Here is a 12,403-nt window from a genome sequence, read left to right on the forward strand (position 1 = left end):
ATAATATAGGGATATGTGCGTATTTCCTGGTGGCTAAGTAAATGTTTTTGCAAGTCAATGAAATAGCTTGAAAAAGTAAACTTTTATTTTAAGTCTGAAATCATCATCATTAAACTTTATTGCGGCTATTTCAGTCATAAAAGCACGAATAAGTTTGAACAATCCCTTAAAACATAATCAATTGCAGCATAAAAGATTGCAGTTTCATTACATTATTGGCTCAAACAGTTTTTCACAGGGGTCGAAATAGAACTACAAGGGAATCTATTATGATAGTTAAAAATTAGTATAAAACATAATTTAAGTTAAGACCATGAAAACATTTTAAAATTAGCAAACAATATAAAGAGAGAAAAAGGCATCCAAATTCATTAAGGTAAAAATTGTGTCAAAGGGAAAAATCACTTGTGACTAGATAACTTCCTTTAGCAAAAACATACGTTTAAGCCACATAGCGAAAAGAAATGTTGAGCACATCACAGCATGTGCTAGTGCAGTATCAGATTTCAGGATCCTTAAAAAGTCTCTGATTTCTAATGCCCATATTTCTGCACAGTTGAATGATCCATTTTGCCCTAGTCAACTTATACGTTGGGTAGAATAACATTGCATGGGTCACTGTTTCCTCCTCAACCATGCATCCTTGGCATAAGGACTTTTTACCCCCAGCCCACTTATCAGGTACTGCATTGAGCGGGAGTTTCCCTTATCTGAGTTGTAGATACAGCTTCCTTGCTAGGGGCGGCTGGACCTGATCTAAGACCAATTCGAATTGATAGCTACTTAAAATCAAAAAACCCATACGTTAGACTAGTTGTTGCTGCTCCATGGATTAAGCTAGTGAGTTTGTAGGCTTTCACAGCCTTAGCTAGTTGACTTTTGGAAATAGCTGGGCATGATTTCTCAGGGGTAGTCCATAGGTCCTCCCTACCCATAACGCGAAAGGAGTCACTGACAAATGACAGCCAGGGTATGCGGCCTGCAGCCCCCAGTATTGACAGTACCGCTTTCAATTCAACCCTGTAGTGTCTCAACTTGGGTGTACTCCACACCCGCCGCCAATATAACAGCGGTCTTGCCGAAGTTAAGTCCTCTATTGGGAGAATACCCAAATCCATTCTTAATGGTAACAGGGGCGTACTTACTGGTAAATTAAAATATTTCTAATAAGCATATTTTCCGTAAGTTGTAAGGCTTTGGGGAAACAATGTCCCCACAGCTCTGCCCCATATATAGCGGCTGACCTAGCTTGGCCTTTATAGATCTCAAGCAACGGGCTTATAGTCTTTGCCGCACAAGACTTGTGGACTTTCATTAGGCCCCCTATAGCCTGGGTTAATTTCAAATTGGCCTTCTCAATTTGGGGGCCCCATCCCATCTTCTCGTTTAATGACAAACCCAGATAATCAAATAATTTAACTTGCTCTAATGGTCTATCATCCATCAGAGGATGTGGGCAGTTAGTGGTATTGGCATTAAAGACCATATATTTTGTTTTATTGATATTAACTACCAATTTTCGCTTCTTACAGAACTGGGCAAACTCATTCAACACCCTCTGCATCCCCATTGATGACTTGGAGAGGAGCAGGGTGTCGTCCGCGAACATTAACACGGGGAATTTTGATGATATTATCTGGGTGTCCAGGTCCTTAACAGCAAGCAGATCATCTATTAGACCATTTAAAAATAAAGGAAAGAGTGTCGGGCTAGTACACAGCCTTGCCTGACCCCCTTTCCAACGGGGAAGGGCGCTGTTAATAGACTATTCTTACTGTATCTTACCCTGGCATATGTATTTTCACGAAGGCGTTTAAGTTGCTGACAAAGATATGGTGGAGCTCCCATGTCCAGCAGGATGTTCCACATCTGGTCGCGATCCACCATATCGAACGCCGACTTCAGATCCACAATTGTAAGGTACAAACTCCCCCCTTCCAAGACTACATGCTTCCAGTAAATTAACTGGAGTCTAAACAATTGATCTGTAGTAGAAGTTTTACATCTAAAACCTGCTTGTAGTGGGGTTAGTATGTCTCGGTCTTCGATCCACTCTTGTAATCTGCCCAGTAATTTCCTTCCATGGATTTTCTGTGTGACATCAATAAGACTGATTGGTCTGTAATTCACAGGCTCCATCGGTGACCCTTTTTTAAAGATGGGGACAATCTCCGCCCCTGCCCATGTCGGCTATGCTGGAAGGCCATAGAGTATCTCGTTAAAAAGCAGTAATAAATATGGTGCCCATATTGTCTGTTCGTTTTTGAACAAATCCCCTGGGATCCTGTCCAAACCGGGGGCCTTATTTGGCTGCAGCTTTGCTAGTGCTGATGATACCTCGCCAATTGTAAATGGAGGTATTTCCTGTACTTAAATACCAAGGAGGAGGAGAGGTCTAGAGTGGGTGGTGACACAAGAAAACTGTGAGGCAGGTGGATAGTAGAGTAGCAGTTGGCCGAGATATTCCCATCAAACCACCCTAACTTGGCGGAGTCTCATCATATGGGATATTTGTAGAAACACCCGACTCTACCGCCCAAACCATCAGCTGATGGTGCGGGAGTGGATGAAGATATTACACTCATGCCAAACTGTTGCTCTTAGAATGGTGATGGAAGTGTGCGTGCAGTGCTATGGTGAAAAAATTAAAATTAGCGACTCAGACAGAAACAGAATTATTAAAGAAAGTCTGAGTGTTAATGTTAAAAACACGCCAGGTAGTTGGAACTAATGACTACACTGTGGCGCTGTGCAGGTGGTCCACATGTTTCAGCCTAGAGGACGTCTCGTCAGGCTTTCGTCAGGACCAAGAGGTAGAGCTACTGCCACTAAAAGTGATTTACAACAAAGTGAAGTGAAACATAAATGGAAATGCGATTAGCTACCATGAACTTGGAGCCCCAATGTCCATATGTAGGAAGAAATGTTCTTTCACAATCCTGAAATATAAACAAGATTATGTGCATTACGGATATATACCACAAGCTCATAGAGAAGAAGTGCACCACACCATAAACGGGGTCAAGAGGTATCCCGTTTAACACTAAAGTCTACTTACTCATTCACAGAACATATTTCTCATGTCTGTAAATACTCACCACGCTCTGCGAGGAAGTGGACCTCACCTCACCCGGCAACCACTCGGGAATATGAGGCCCCGCTCTAAAGTACATAAGAAAGCAAAGTGTCCATAAGAATTATATGCTTTCTACTGCTAGTAACAACAACTGTTATCCAAAACCTATTGGCTGCAGACTTGGTTTACAGAGACCATAGAACAACTTCAAGGAAGCTGGACATTAATAATGATAAGCTCTAGTCAAAAAAAACGAAAGTTTAAGACAAGTAGAGACTACCAGAAGTCAGTAAAGTGCTGCCAGATGTCAGCAGGGAACTAGGAAATAAACATATCCAATGTAATCTGACTATGCACCCGCTTAACAAGGAGGCTGGCCTTACCTGTCCGTCGGTACCTCTCTGGCATCCGATAGGAAGTGGAGGTACCGACCGGAACAGGGCCCCTCCCTTAAATACTGGCGTCAATCAGTAATTAAGTCGCTCATTTGCGCTAGTAATTGCATGTTAGGAGATTATGTCCAATGAATCAGCGTCTACACTCCGAGCGCGCTTGCGCGTCATAGACACACTGCATTGGTATTTTGGAAGTCATGCGCCGTTGTCCCGGCGGTGGAGGGCTCACTAGCCATGCGCGCATGCGCAGTCTATAGTAAGAACTGATCATGCGAGCATGCGCTTTGTGTATTGAAGCGCGTTCTGTCAAGATGAGTGCTAAAAGGCAGCGGAATCATGTGTGTGAAAAAGCGCTGTATGCACAATCGTCATTTAACGTACTGTCAGTCATCTTGTGATATTTGGTAAGCGCGATCATCATGTTTTTAAAAAACGAAAACGTTACCAATACCCAAAGTGTGCTTGAGGACTACAAATAAGATACATTTTAGGCAAAGGCTCCTGAATGAATATCTGCCTTAAGCTAATCGTGTGTACGAAAGGCAATGAAAGGCTAGATAAAAACGGGCTGGAAAAAACATTGCTAAATGTGTAACCGCCACAGGCTAGTCAATGTATGATGGACAGAATGATCCAAAAAACATACAGATGCTCCTATGCCAATTTGTTAACAAATGGAGAGTCCTACTTAATGGTGGAGTGTATCATATTAGATCCCTTATGTGTATCTATACAGTGGATAAGGGCACATATATAGCTTAGATAGAGATCCAAGGAATGGAATAGTTCAACCCTCTGCTGTCACTTCGGAGCTTGAACACCCATTTCTGCTCTTTCACAAACCGAAACTTTGATTTGTCACTGATGTGGGGTGGAATATATGGATGTTCTAAGATCACCCACTTCAGGTCTTCCACTCTGTTTCTTTTCCAAAAAGTGATTAGTGAGGCAGGTCGATTGCTTGTGGCATCGAATTGTACTCTTATGTTCACTTATACGTACTTTCATTTTTCTAGTAGTGTGTCCAATGTACTGTAGGGAACACGGACAAGTGATCAAATATATAACACCTTCTGTATTGCAATTCGTGTGCTTGCGGAGTATCCAGGGTTTGCCAGTGCCTATATCAACCTGGTGTGTTTTATAGGTCTGTGGACAGGCACTACAGGAACCACATGGGAAATGGCCACGTACTGGCTGAGTATTCCAGAGTGTATTATGGAGTTCAAGTTTTTTCACTCCTGGTCTAGTATGTACCAAGCTGTCCCTTATGCTCCGAGCTCTTTTGAAAGAAAACAGTGGTGGAGTTATAGTGATTTCAGCTGTGTTCAGAATGCCCCAGTGTTTCTGCACAGTTTTCTGTATTTGGTTTGACAGGACACTGAAAGTGCTAACAAATGTTAGTCTATCCAGAGGTTCTTTAGTAGTTCTTGTTTCCAGTAGAGCGTCCCTGTTATTAGAGGCACGCTTCCACGCCCTACGTACCAGATGGTGTGGGTACTGCCGATCCTCTAAATTTCTAGATAAAATCCGAGCATGTTTGTCAAACGCCGCTCTTGATGAGCAGTTCCTGCGGACCCTGAGGAACTGTCCCACAGGGAGATTGTCCCGCAAGGCGCGCGGATGGTGACTGGTGTAGGACAGGAGTGAGTTTTTTGCCATTGGTTTTTTGTAGAGTTCACATCCTAAGTAGCCCTCTTGTGGGAAAATAAGGATGTCCAGAAAGGGCAATTGCTGTTTACTCCACTCTATGGTGAACCTAAGGTATTGGTTCTGGTGATTCAACCAATCATGGAAGGATTCCACTTCTAAAACCGTACCTCGCCACACCACAAGAATGTCATCTATATACCGTTTCCACAGCAACACCTGGTGGAAAAACGGGTTACTGTGGTTGAGCACGATGTTCTGCTCAAAAAGGTGCACATACAGGTTGGCGAGGCTTGGGGCAAAAATGCTGCCCATAGAGGTGCCAGAGGTCTGAAGGTAGATCTGGTCCTCAAATTTGAAGTGGTTTTCCATCATAGCTATCCTGGCACACTCCATGATAAAACTAACTGGAGTGATGCTTTGTAGATCACGTATCTCAAGGAGAGATCTGATGGCTTCAAGGGTCTCTGCCTGTGGAATACAAGTATAGAGGGACTCGACATCAAAACTGACCAGCAGGTCAGTGTCAATGTCGTACCTCACCTCTGGCAGTAGTCTTAGAACATCGGCCGTGTCCTGCAGGTAGGTGGGCATCTCTTTCACAAGGGGTCGTAAGAAAAAGTCCACGAAGGTGGACAGAGGCTCCCACAGAGAGCCTATGCCGGAGATAATAGGGCGGCCAGGTGGGGGCCGTGTAGGTTTATGAATCTTAGGCAGACAGTAAAAAGCAGGCATCACTGGCTTATCTGTTACTAGAAATTTGGCCTCATGTGGTGTTATCCACCCTTCTGAACTTGCTTCCTCCACCATGATTTTGATTTCAGTAAGTAGGCGAGGAGTAGGATCCACAGCAACGCGTAGGTATGAATCACTGTTGAGTTGCCTTAAGCACTCTTGTTGATAAGAGGTTATATCTAAAATGACGATTGCTCCGCCTTTGTCTGCCGGCTTAATGATGATAGTCTGATCGGCTGCAAGGCGGGCCATGGCAATCTTCTCATTTTTAGACAAGTTATGAAAACAACGGTGTTCACTATTAAACAGAGCCATGACATCATGAGTCACAGCCTGTTCAAATGTAGAAACCTTGGAAGGAACCTGATGTCCCAAAGGTGTGAAAACAGACTTAGGGCGTAGACCTGTATTGGTCGGTCGTTCCAGTCGCTCAGTTGTATCAGTTCCATCTTTGTTAAAGAAGAAGTGCAGACGCACTTTTCTGAAAAACTTTGCAAGTTCACAACGTGTCTCAAAGGCATCTCCCTTGTTGGTGGGGACGAAGCCTAAACCCTTTTCTAGTACAGATACTTCATCTGGTGAAAGGTCTCTCGAACTCAGGTTAACTATTACGTTCCTGATGTCGTCGGTGTTACTTGCGCTGCCTGGGCCGCTCTGCGACTCCTGGTTTGGGGGAAGGTTTGGTCTGTCTCCCAATTGACCTGTTGTTGTCCTCTCCTTCTCCCGTAGTTGCGACCACGTCCCTGTCCTAAAAAAGACTGGTCTTGATAGAATTGGGGATGCGATGGAAAAGTGGGCATAGGATGAGTGAAAGGTGGTTGGAAACCCCATGGGTTGGGTGGCCACCACTGTGCTTGATTCTGATAGAACCCTCTGTTGCTTCTCCTTCTATTGGAACCTCTTAGTTGTGCCCCTCTCTTGAATTGTGTAGTTCCCGCCCCTGTGTTATCAGAGTCAGAATCAGGATCTGATGCTGAGGAGGAGTAATTAGAACCATACCTCCTCCCTTTGTTGTTAAAGTCAGGGGCTACCCAGTCATCACTGGTGTATGGAAAGGTTTTGGTCATTGAGAATCGTGCAAGATCTTTCTTACATTTCTCAAGTTTTGAGAAGAGGATGTTGTCATTATAGTCTTTACTGACCTTGTTAGTCTCATCTAGTTGTTTTTTAAAAATAGGGGACGTGAGTGTAGTCCTGATCTGCCCCTCAAGCAATTGTATTTCAATGAGAATGCTGTCAGCTGTTTTTTTTAGCCGTGTTTATTATCAAGATCAGCCAGTCTCGCGTACATCGCCACGCGATGAGTGACCAATCACGCAAGAAATCTTTGCTTGTCAAGAAAGGGCGTGGGGTGTTAGTCACAATCAAGCCTGTCGGAGAAAATTTACCACGGAGATACTCTGCCATAATTATCCCGTGTATGGAAATACGGGAGTGATTTTTCTTTAGGTTTAGTAGCGTTACCCAGTCCTTTTTGGCGACCGTTATATCAGGTAGGGAGTTCAGCAAACTCGGGTTGTTTTCTAAGATGGAATTCATCACTACATCATCAAAAGCCAGCCCCATGAAGTCGGCCATGGTCAATCCAACAAGTCACAGCAATAAGTAGGAAGAGCAAACAAGTGTGAAATAGATTTAGATCACACCACTGTAACGACCCGCAACCTAGTTGCTCTATAACCAAAAAACAAGAATTTAAGAAGGGTCAAAGGAGATATATTCAACGGTGTGGTGCACTTCTTCTCTATGAGCTTGTGGTATATATCCGTAATGCACATAATCTTGTTTATATTTCAGGATTGTGAAAGAACATTTCTTCCTACATATGGACATTGGGGCTCCAAGTTCATGGTAGCTAATCGCATTTCCATTTATGTTTCACTTCACTTTGTTGTAAATCACTTTTAGTGGCAGTAGCTCTACCTCTTGGTCCTGACGAAAGCCTGACGAGACGTCCTCTAGGCTGAAACATGTTGACCACCTGCACAGCGCCACAGTGTAGTCATTAGTTCCAACTACCTGGCGTGTTTTTAACATTAACACTCAGACTTTCTTTAATAATTCTGTTTCTGTCTGAGTCGCTAATTTTAATTTTTTCACCATAGCACTGCACGCACACTTCCATCACCATTCTAAGAGCAACAGTTTGGCATGAGTGTAATATCTTCATCCACTCCCGCACCATCAGCTGATGGTTTGGGCGGTAGAGTCGGGTGTTTCTACAAATATCCCATATGATGAGACTCCGCCAAGTTAGGGTGGTTTGATGGGAATATCTCGGCCAACTGCTACTCTACTATCCACCTGTCTCACAGTTTTCTTGTGTCACCACCCACTCTAGACCTCTCATCCTCCTTGGTATTTAAGTGATTGATGTTGGAGATGGGATGATAGGTCTTTAAATATATCTCCTTTGACCCTTCTGAAATTCTTGTTTTTTGGTATTTCCTGTATCCATTCTAAATTAAAACAATATTGGGATGCATTGCTATCATTCATGGGGGAGGACACACCAGAATACAATTCTTTAAAATATAGGTACCAGGATTGTTCATCAATATTGGGATCAATAGTGGTCCTTCTCTCTGTACTTCCGTTGTGAACCAGATTCCAGAAAGATCTGCTATCCTTAGAATCTAAAGCAGTCTTAATGGCCTGCCATCTGTCTTCCTCCCAGTCTAGTTTAGCTTGTTTGGTTATTCTTCTAAAATCAGCCCTTTCTTCCCTAATGCAATCCTTATTCCCCTTGAGTGCAAACAGCAGAGCTTTTTTAGCTGCCCTACAATCCCTACCATACCAGGATTTTTTGTCAATACCAGGTTTCTGTTTTTGTTTGTGTGTTATTATCCAGTGTTTAGAAATATAATGGAAATAGTCATTAATCAAAATATAGCGCAAGTGGGTTGGAACCTAAAGATACTGGGAATTTTCCCATTTGTTCGGGAAGAAAGGTATTTTTTCTCCCTTTCATACGAATTCTTCTTTTTATTACAAAGTTCAATTTAGTGACTTATATAAGACTCCTCCACTTGATTAGGTGAAAACGAAATGATGCATATACATTTAAATCGGCAAACTCTAAGCTGCAAAGCATAACTCAATGTCTTGTTTCCTCATCTGTACTGCTTTACCTTCTTAACCATGATGTGCACATGCCTTTTTTAAAGATTTTTTTTTCTTTTTGCAGGTGATTTGATAGAAAAAGTAAAGCCAATCCCCAAAACGCCAACACAAACAAAAATCTCACCTCCCAAAAGACTGACAACCTTATCTCGACAATTGCCTACCGAGGATGCACGTGACCTGTTTAGAATGTCCCCAGCCGTGCTTGCCACTACTCCAGGCCAGGAAACCACTACTGAAAAATACGACCAAAATAACGAGACTCCCCTTGATGCGGACTTTGGAAGGAACATGGAGTCAGTGACCTGCACATCCGAAACCTGTAATGAGAGAGGAACCTGTGGTGTTGAGGATGGGAAAGTGAAATGCAAGTGTGAGGCAAATTACCATGGGACTTTTTGTGAGGAGCAAGCACTGGCGTCTTTAGCTGGCAAAGCTACTGGTGTGACCTTTGCAGTCTTGCTATCCATTGTGGCAACAGCCATTCTGTTTGCCTTTGTCAAAAGAAGAAAAGCGTTGAAGAGGTCAGTGAATCTGAGTGCATGCGATATGAAATAACGTATAATTGTCACATGATATAAAGAATACAAATTCATTCTAGTTTCAGGAGCGTTCAACACCACCGCATTTCATTTTGCTTGAAGTGGAAAAATATTGGTTTTTAGGGTGCACCTACCTCCTAAACTGTAGCCTGAGGGAGGTTGGTGACACATCCACACTGAATAAAATTCATAATATTGGTAAAGTAGGATATTGATTTGTCTCTTCGCTTGTTTTATTTCCTTTTAAAAATGTAATTGCTATTTCCGAATTCTTGCAGTTCAGGCATCAAGGGAAGACATTAATATACACTAAAAATGTTTTACTTTTCTTTTCAAATGTAAACAGTAAGAGTCTTCGCTAAGTCTTTCATGGTTGTGAAATGATATAACAGTCAAACATTCACAGTACCTACGTATTGTCACTCACCTAACGCATTGCATGTACCAAGCAGGAAGTGTTCGAACAACTGGTTGAGGACAGGAAGAACATGGAAATACTCCTTTGATAACTTGTCCGTTTCATGAAGATAAAGGTATTTTTTCTCTGCTGCAGCGAAGACCGGCTGCCTTTTTAGTAATAGTATGGTTGAAAAGTTGTTCACAGCTTTAAAGACGTTTATTTTCATGTTTTTCATAATAGAAAAAACACAACTTCAAAATACTGGTTTTACTTTACTTTGGAAAAGTTGAGGCAATACAGCTACAATTAACTAGGTAATATTTAAGATCGGACTGATTTGTTCATAATAAGTATCACAACTTTTAGGGAATAATGCCCTACTTTATTATGCGGCGATTAAATAAAACTGTGCTTGTCTATAAATGATCGAAGGGACATTTTTGGTTGTAAAATTTCCCAGGAGTTAAAAATGAAATTGGTTAGTCATTTATGGTTAATAACAAGTTTTAAAATTGTAGTTTACTCATCTATACAACTTATTCCAACATTTCTTTCAATCTTAAACACAATGGGGTTTAGTTACTAATTTTTATAAATGGCCCTTTCAACATTAACCCCTTACATGCGGGGCACATTCAGCGGACGTCCGTGCACAACCTCGGTAGTGCTGCGCACGTCCGCTGAATGTTCCGGCCCTGCCCGCGCAATAGAACGTTCCGTTCCAGCGCGGAACGTTCGGCACAGCGGAGGGGTTAAAGTTCATTGTCCAAGTTATTTAACACGCCCAAACTTGAATCCTGAATGGATTTTATGAGGTTACTTTTTATTGGAAGTTGAGTTTTCATCATCTGGTGTCCCTTTCAGTAGTGTTGAATTGTTAAAAGAAAATATAAAGTTCTGTCCCTGAAATTACAGTCCTCGTCAAACATGGGTACAACAGGAATTTTCAGGTCGAGCCTGAGCCTGGGCGCACAGGCTGCTCCTGCGATCTGCTGTAGTAGAGTGTGGAAGAGAAGCCCCGCTCCCTCTCCGTCAATATTGGTCATTGGCTTGAGTCATTGTTAGGGTGACCAGTCATCCCGAATTTTCCAGGACTGCCCCCGTTTTTCACCAGCTGTCCGGGCAGGTTTCGAGAAATTTCGCTCATATCCTGGTTTTTGGAGAGGATCGACTATAACGGGGTGGGTGTTTTTTTTGTTTTCCAAAGCAGGAATAGTTAGCAGTTGTTCCACGAAAGCAATTTAATTAACAGGCAAGCTACTTGGTTTAAAAATTGCATCTTATGTGTGTTCTTACTTCCTGTTTTATAATTCTTTACTGAGGAGCGCTGTCATTCTGTGCACTCGGTTGACGTAAAATTATATTCCTTCTATTTTTGTGAAATGTCCTGTTTTTTTGCTTTAAAATTCTGGTCACCCTAGTCATTGTCCTTCGTAAATACGTGCTTCTGAATCGTAAATCGGGTTTAGTCTCTCCTTGTCTTTAGTAATCGCCCATGGCGACTGGCCCCTTTATTTTGGTTGTTCCACCATACATCTTATTTAGTCTGTAAGCACTATTTTCTTTGAGTTTCTCTTATTGCAGGCATGCTTAGTTTACATTTAGCGTGCAAGCAGCATATCACTTGTTTTTAGAAGATAGCGTGTAGTGTGCTTTCGGAGTCCTGCATTAACCTCTTTTGCTGCTGCCTGTTTAAAGTTCTAATAAAGCTGCTTCCTCCTGTTAGTCTCCATTTCAGAATCGCTGATTTGCACTCTCTGTGGCTGTCTGAGGCCCCCGCAGGGGGCCACTAAAGAGGGCAGCCCTCTAGTGCCATTGGGGCACCCCACACCCCCTTAGGGGCAGGGACGCGGGGAGGAGTCCCCCAGTCTTGTGGCAGCGTGCAATGCGAGCATCACTTAATGTGCGCGAGGACAGGGGGAAGGGTGTATAAGCCTCCCCCACCACCGGGACATCCTCTTTCGTGCGTTGGACACGCCGTCTAGGGTTGTTCCATCGTAGTGGTCTTTCAGTGTGGAGGGTCGTCTTTCGTGTGGGATTGTTTATCATGCTGGTCCAGGGTTAGCCGTCGTGGCGCTGAGGTGAGTCGCCCCACCATCACCAGTAAGGCACTGCCCGCTGCGGTCCGAGCTTGCGGAGTTCGAGGGCTCCGTGGATATCTTGACTCAGGGCCGGCTCTAGGCTCATGGTGGCCCTGGGCAAGAAGCGTAGGTAGGGGGCCCGGAAGAGGGGGTCCGGGCGGGGCGGAACGCGCAGGCCAGTAAAGAGGGGAGGGGTTCAGGGTGCTTAGAAGTGGAACAGAGCCGGAGGCCGCCAAATCCCTGCCAGGGGCCACCACGCAAATATGTATCCATCCCCAGAGGATTAATATATTAAGGATATATATTGGCATGGTGGCCCCTGGGGTTTGGTGGCCCTGTGCAGGTGCACAGCTTGCACATGCCTAAAGCCGGCCCTGCTTGACTGGGCCCTAGCTGAGGCC

The 12,403-nt window shown here is 43.5% G+C and overlaps 1 protein-coding gene across 1 annotated transcript in view; it reads left to right on the plus strand.

Annotated features, from left to right (window-relative positions):
- Positions 1-12,403, plus strand: part of LOC144820278 (uncharacterized) — a 988,894-nt gene that overhangs the window by 828,094 nt on the left and 148,397 nt on the right. Inside the window, exon 33 of the mRNA XM_078677866.1 lies at positions 9,044-9,503. Coding sequence (XP_078533992.1) covers positions 9,044-9,503 — 460 coding nt within the window. The remainder of the gene's footprint in view (positions 1-9,043; positions 9,504-12,403) is intronic.

This window comes from Lissotriton helveticus, chromosome 2_1, assembly GCF_964261635.1.
Source record: "Lissotriton helveticus chromosome 2_1, aLisHel1.1, whole genome shotgun sequence".
Taxonomy (NCBI): domain Eukaryota; kingdom Metazoa; phylum Chordata; class Amphibia; order Caudata; family Salamandridae; genus Lissotriton; species Lissotriton helveticus.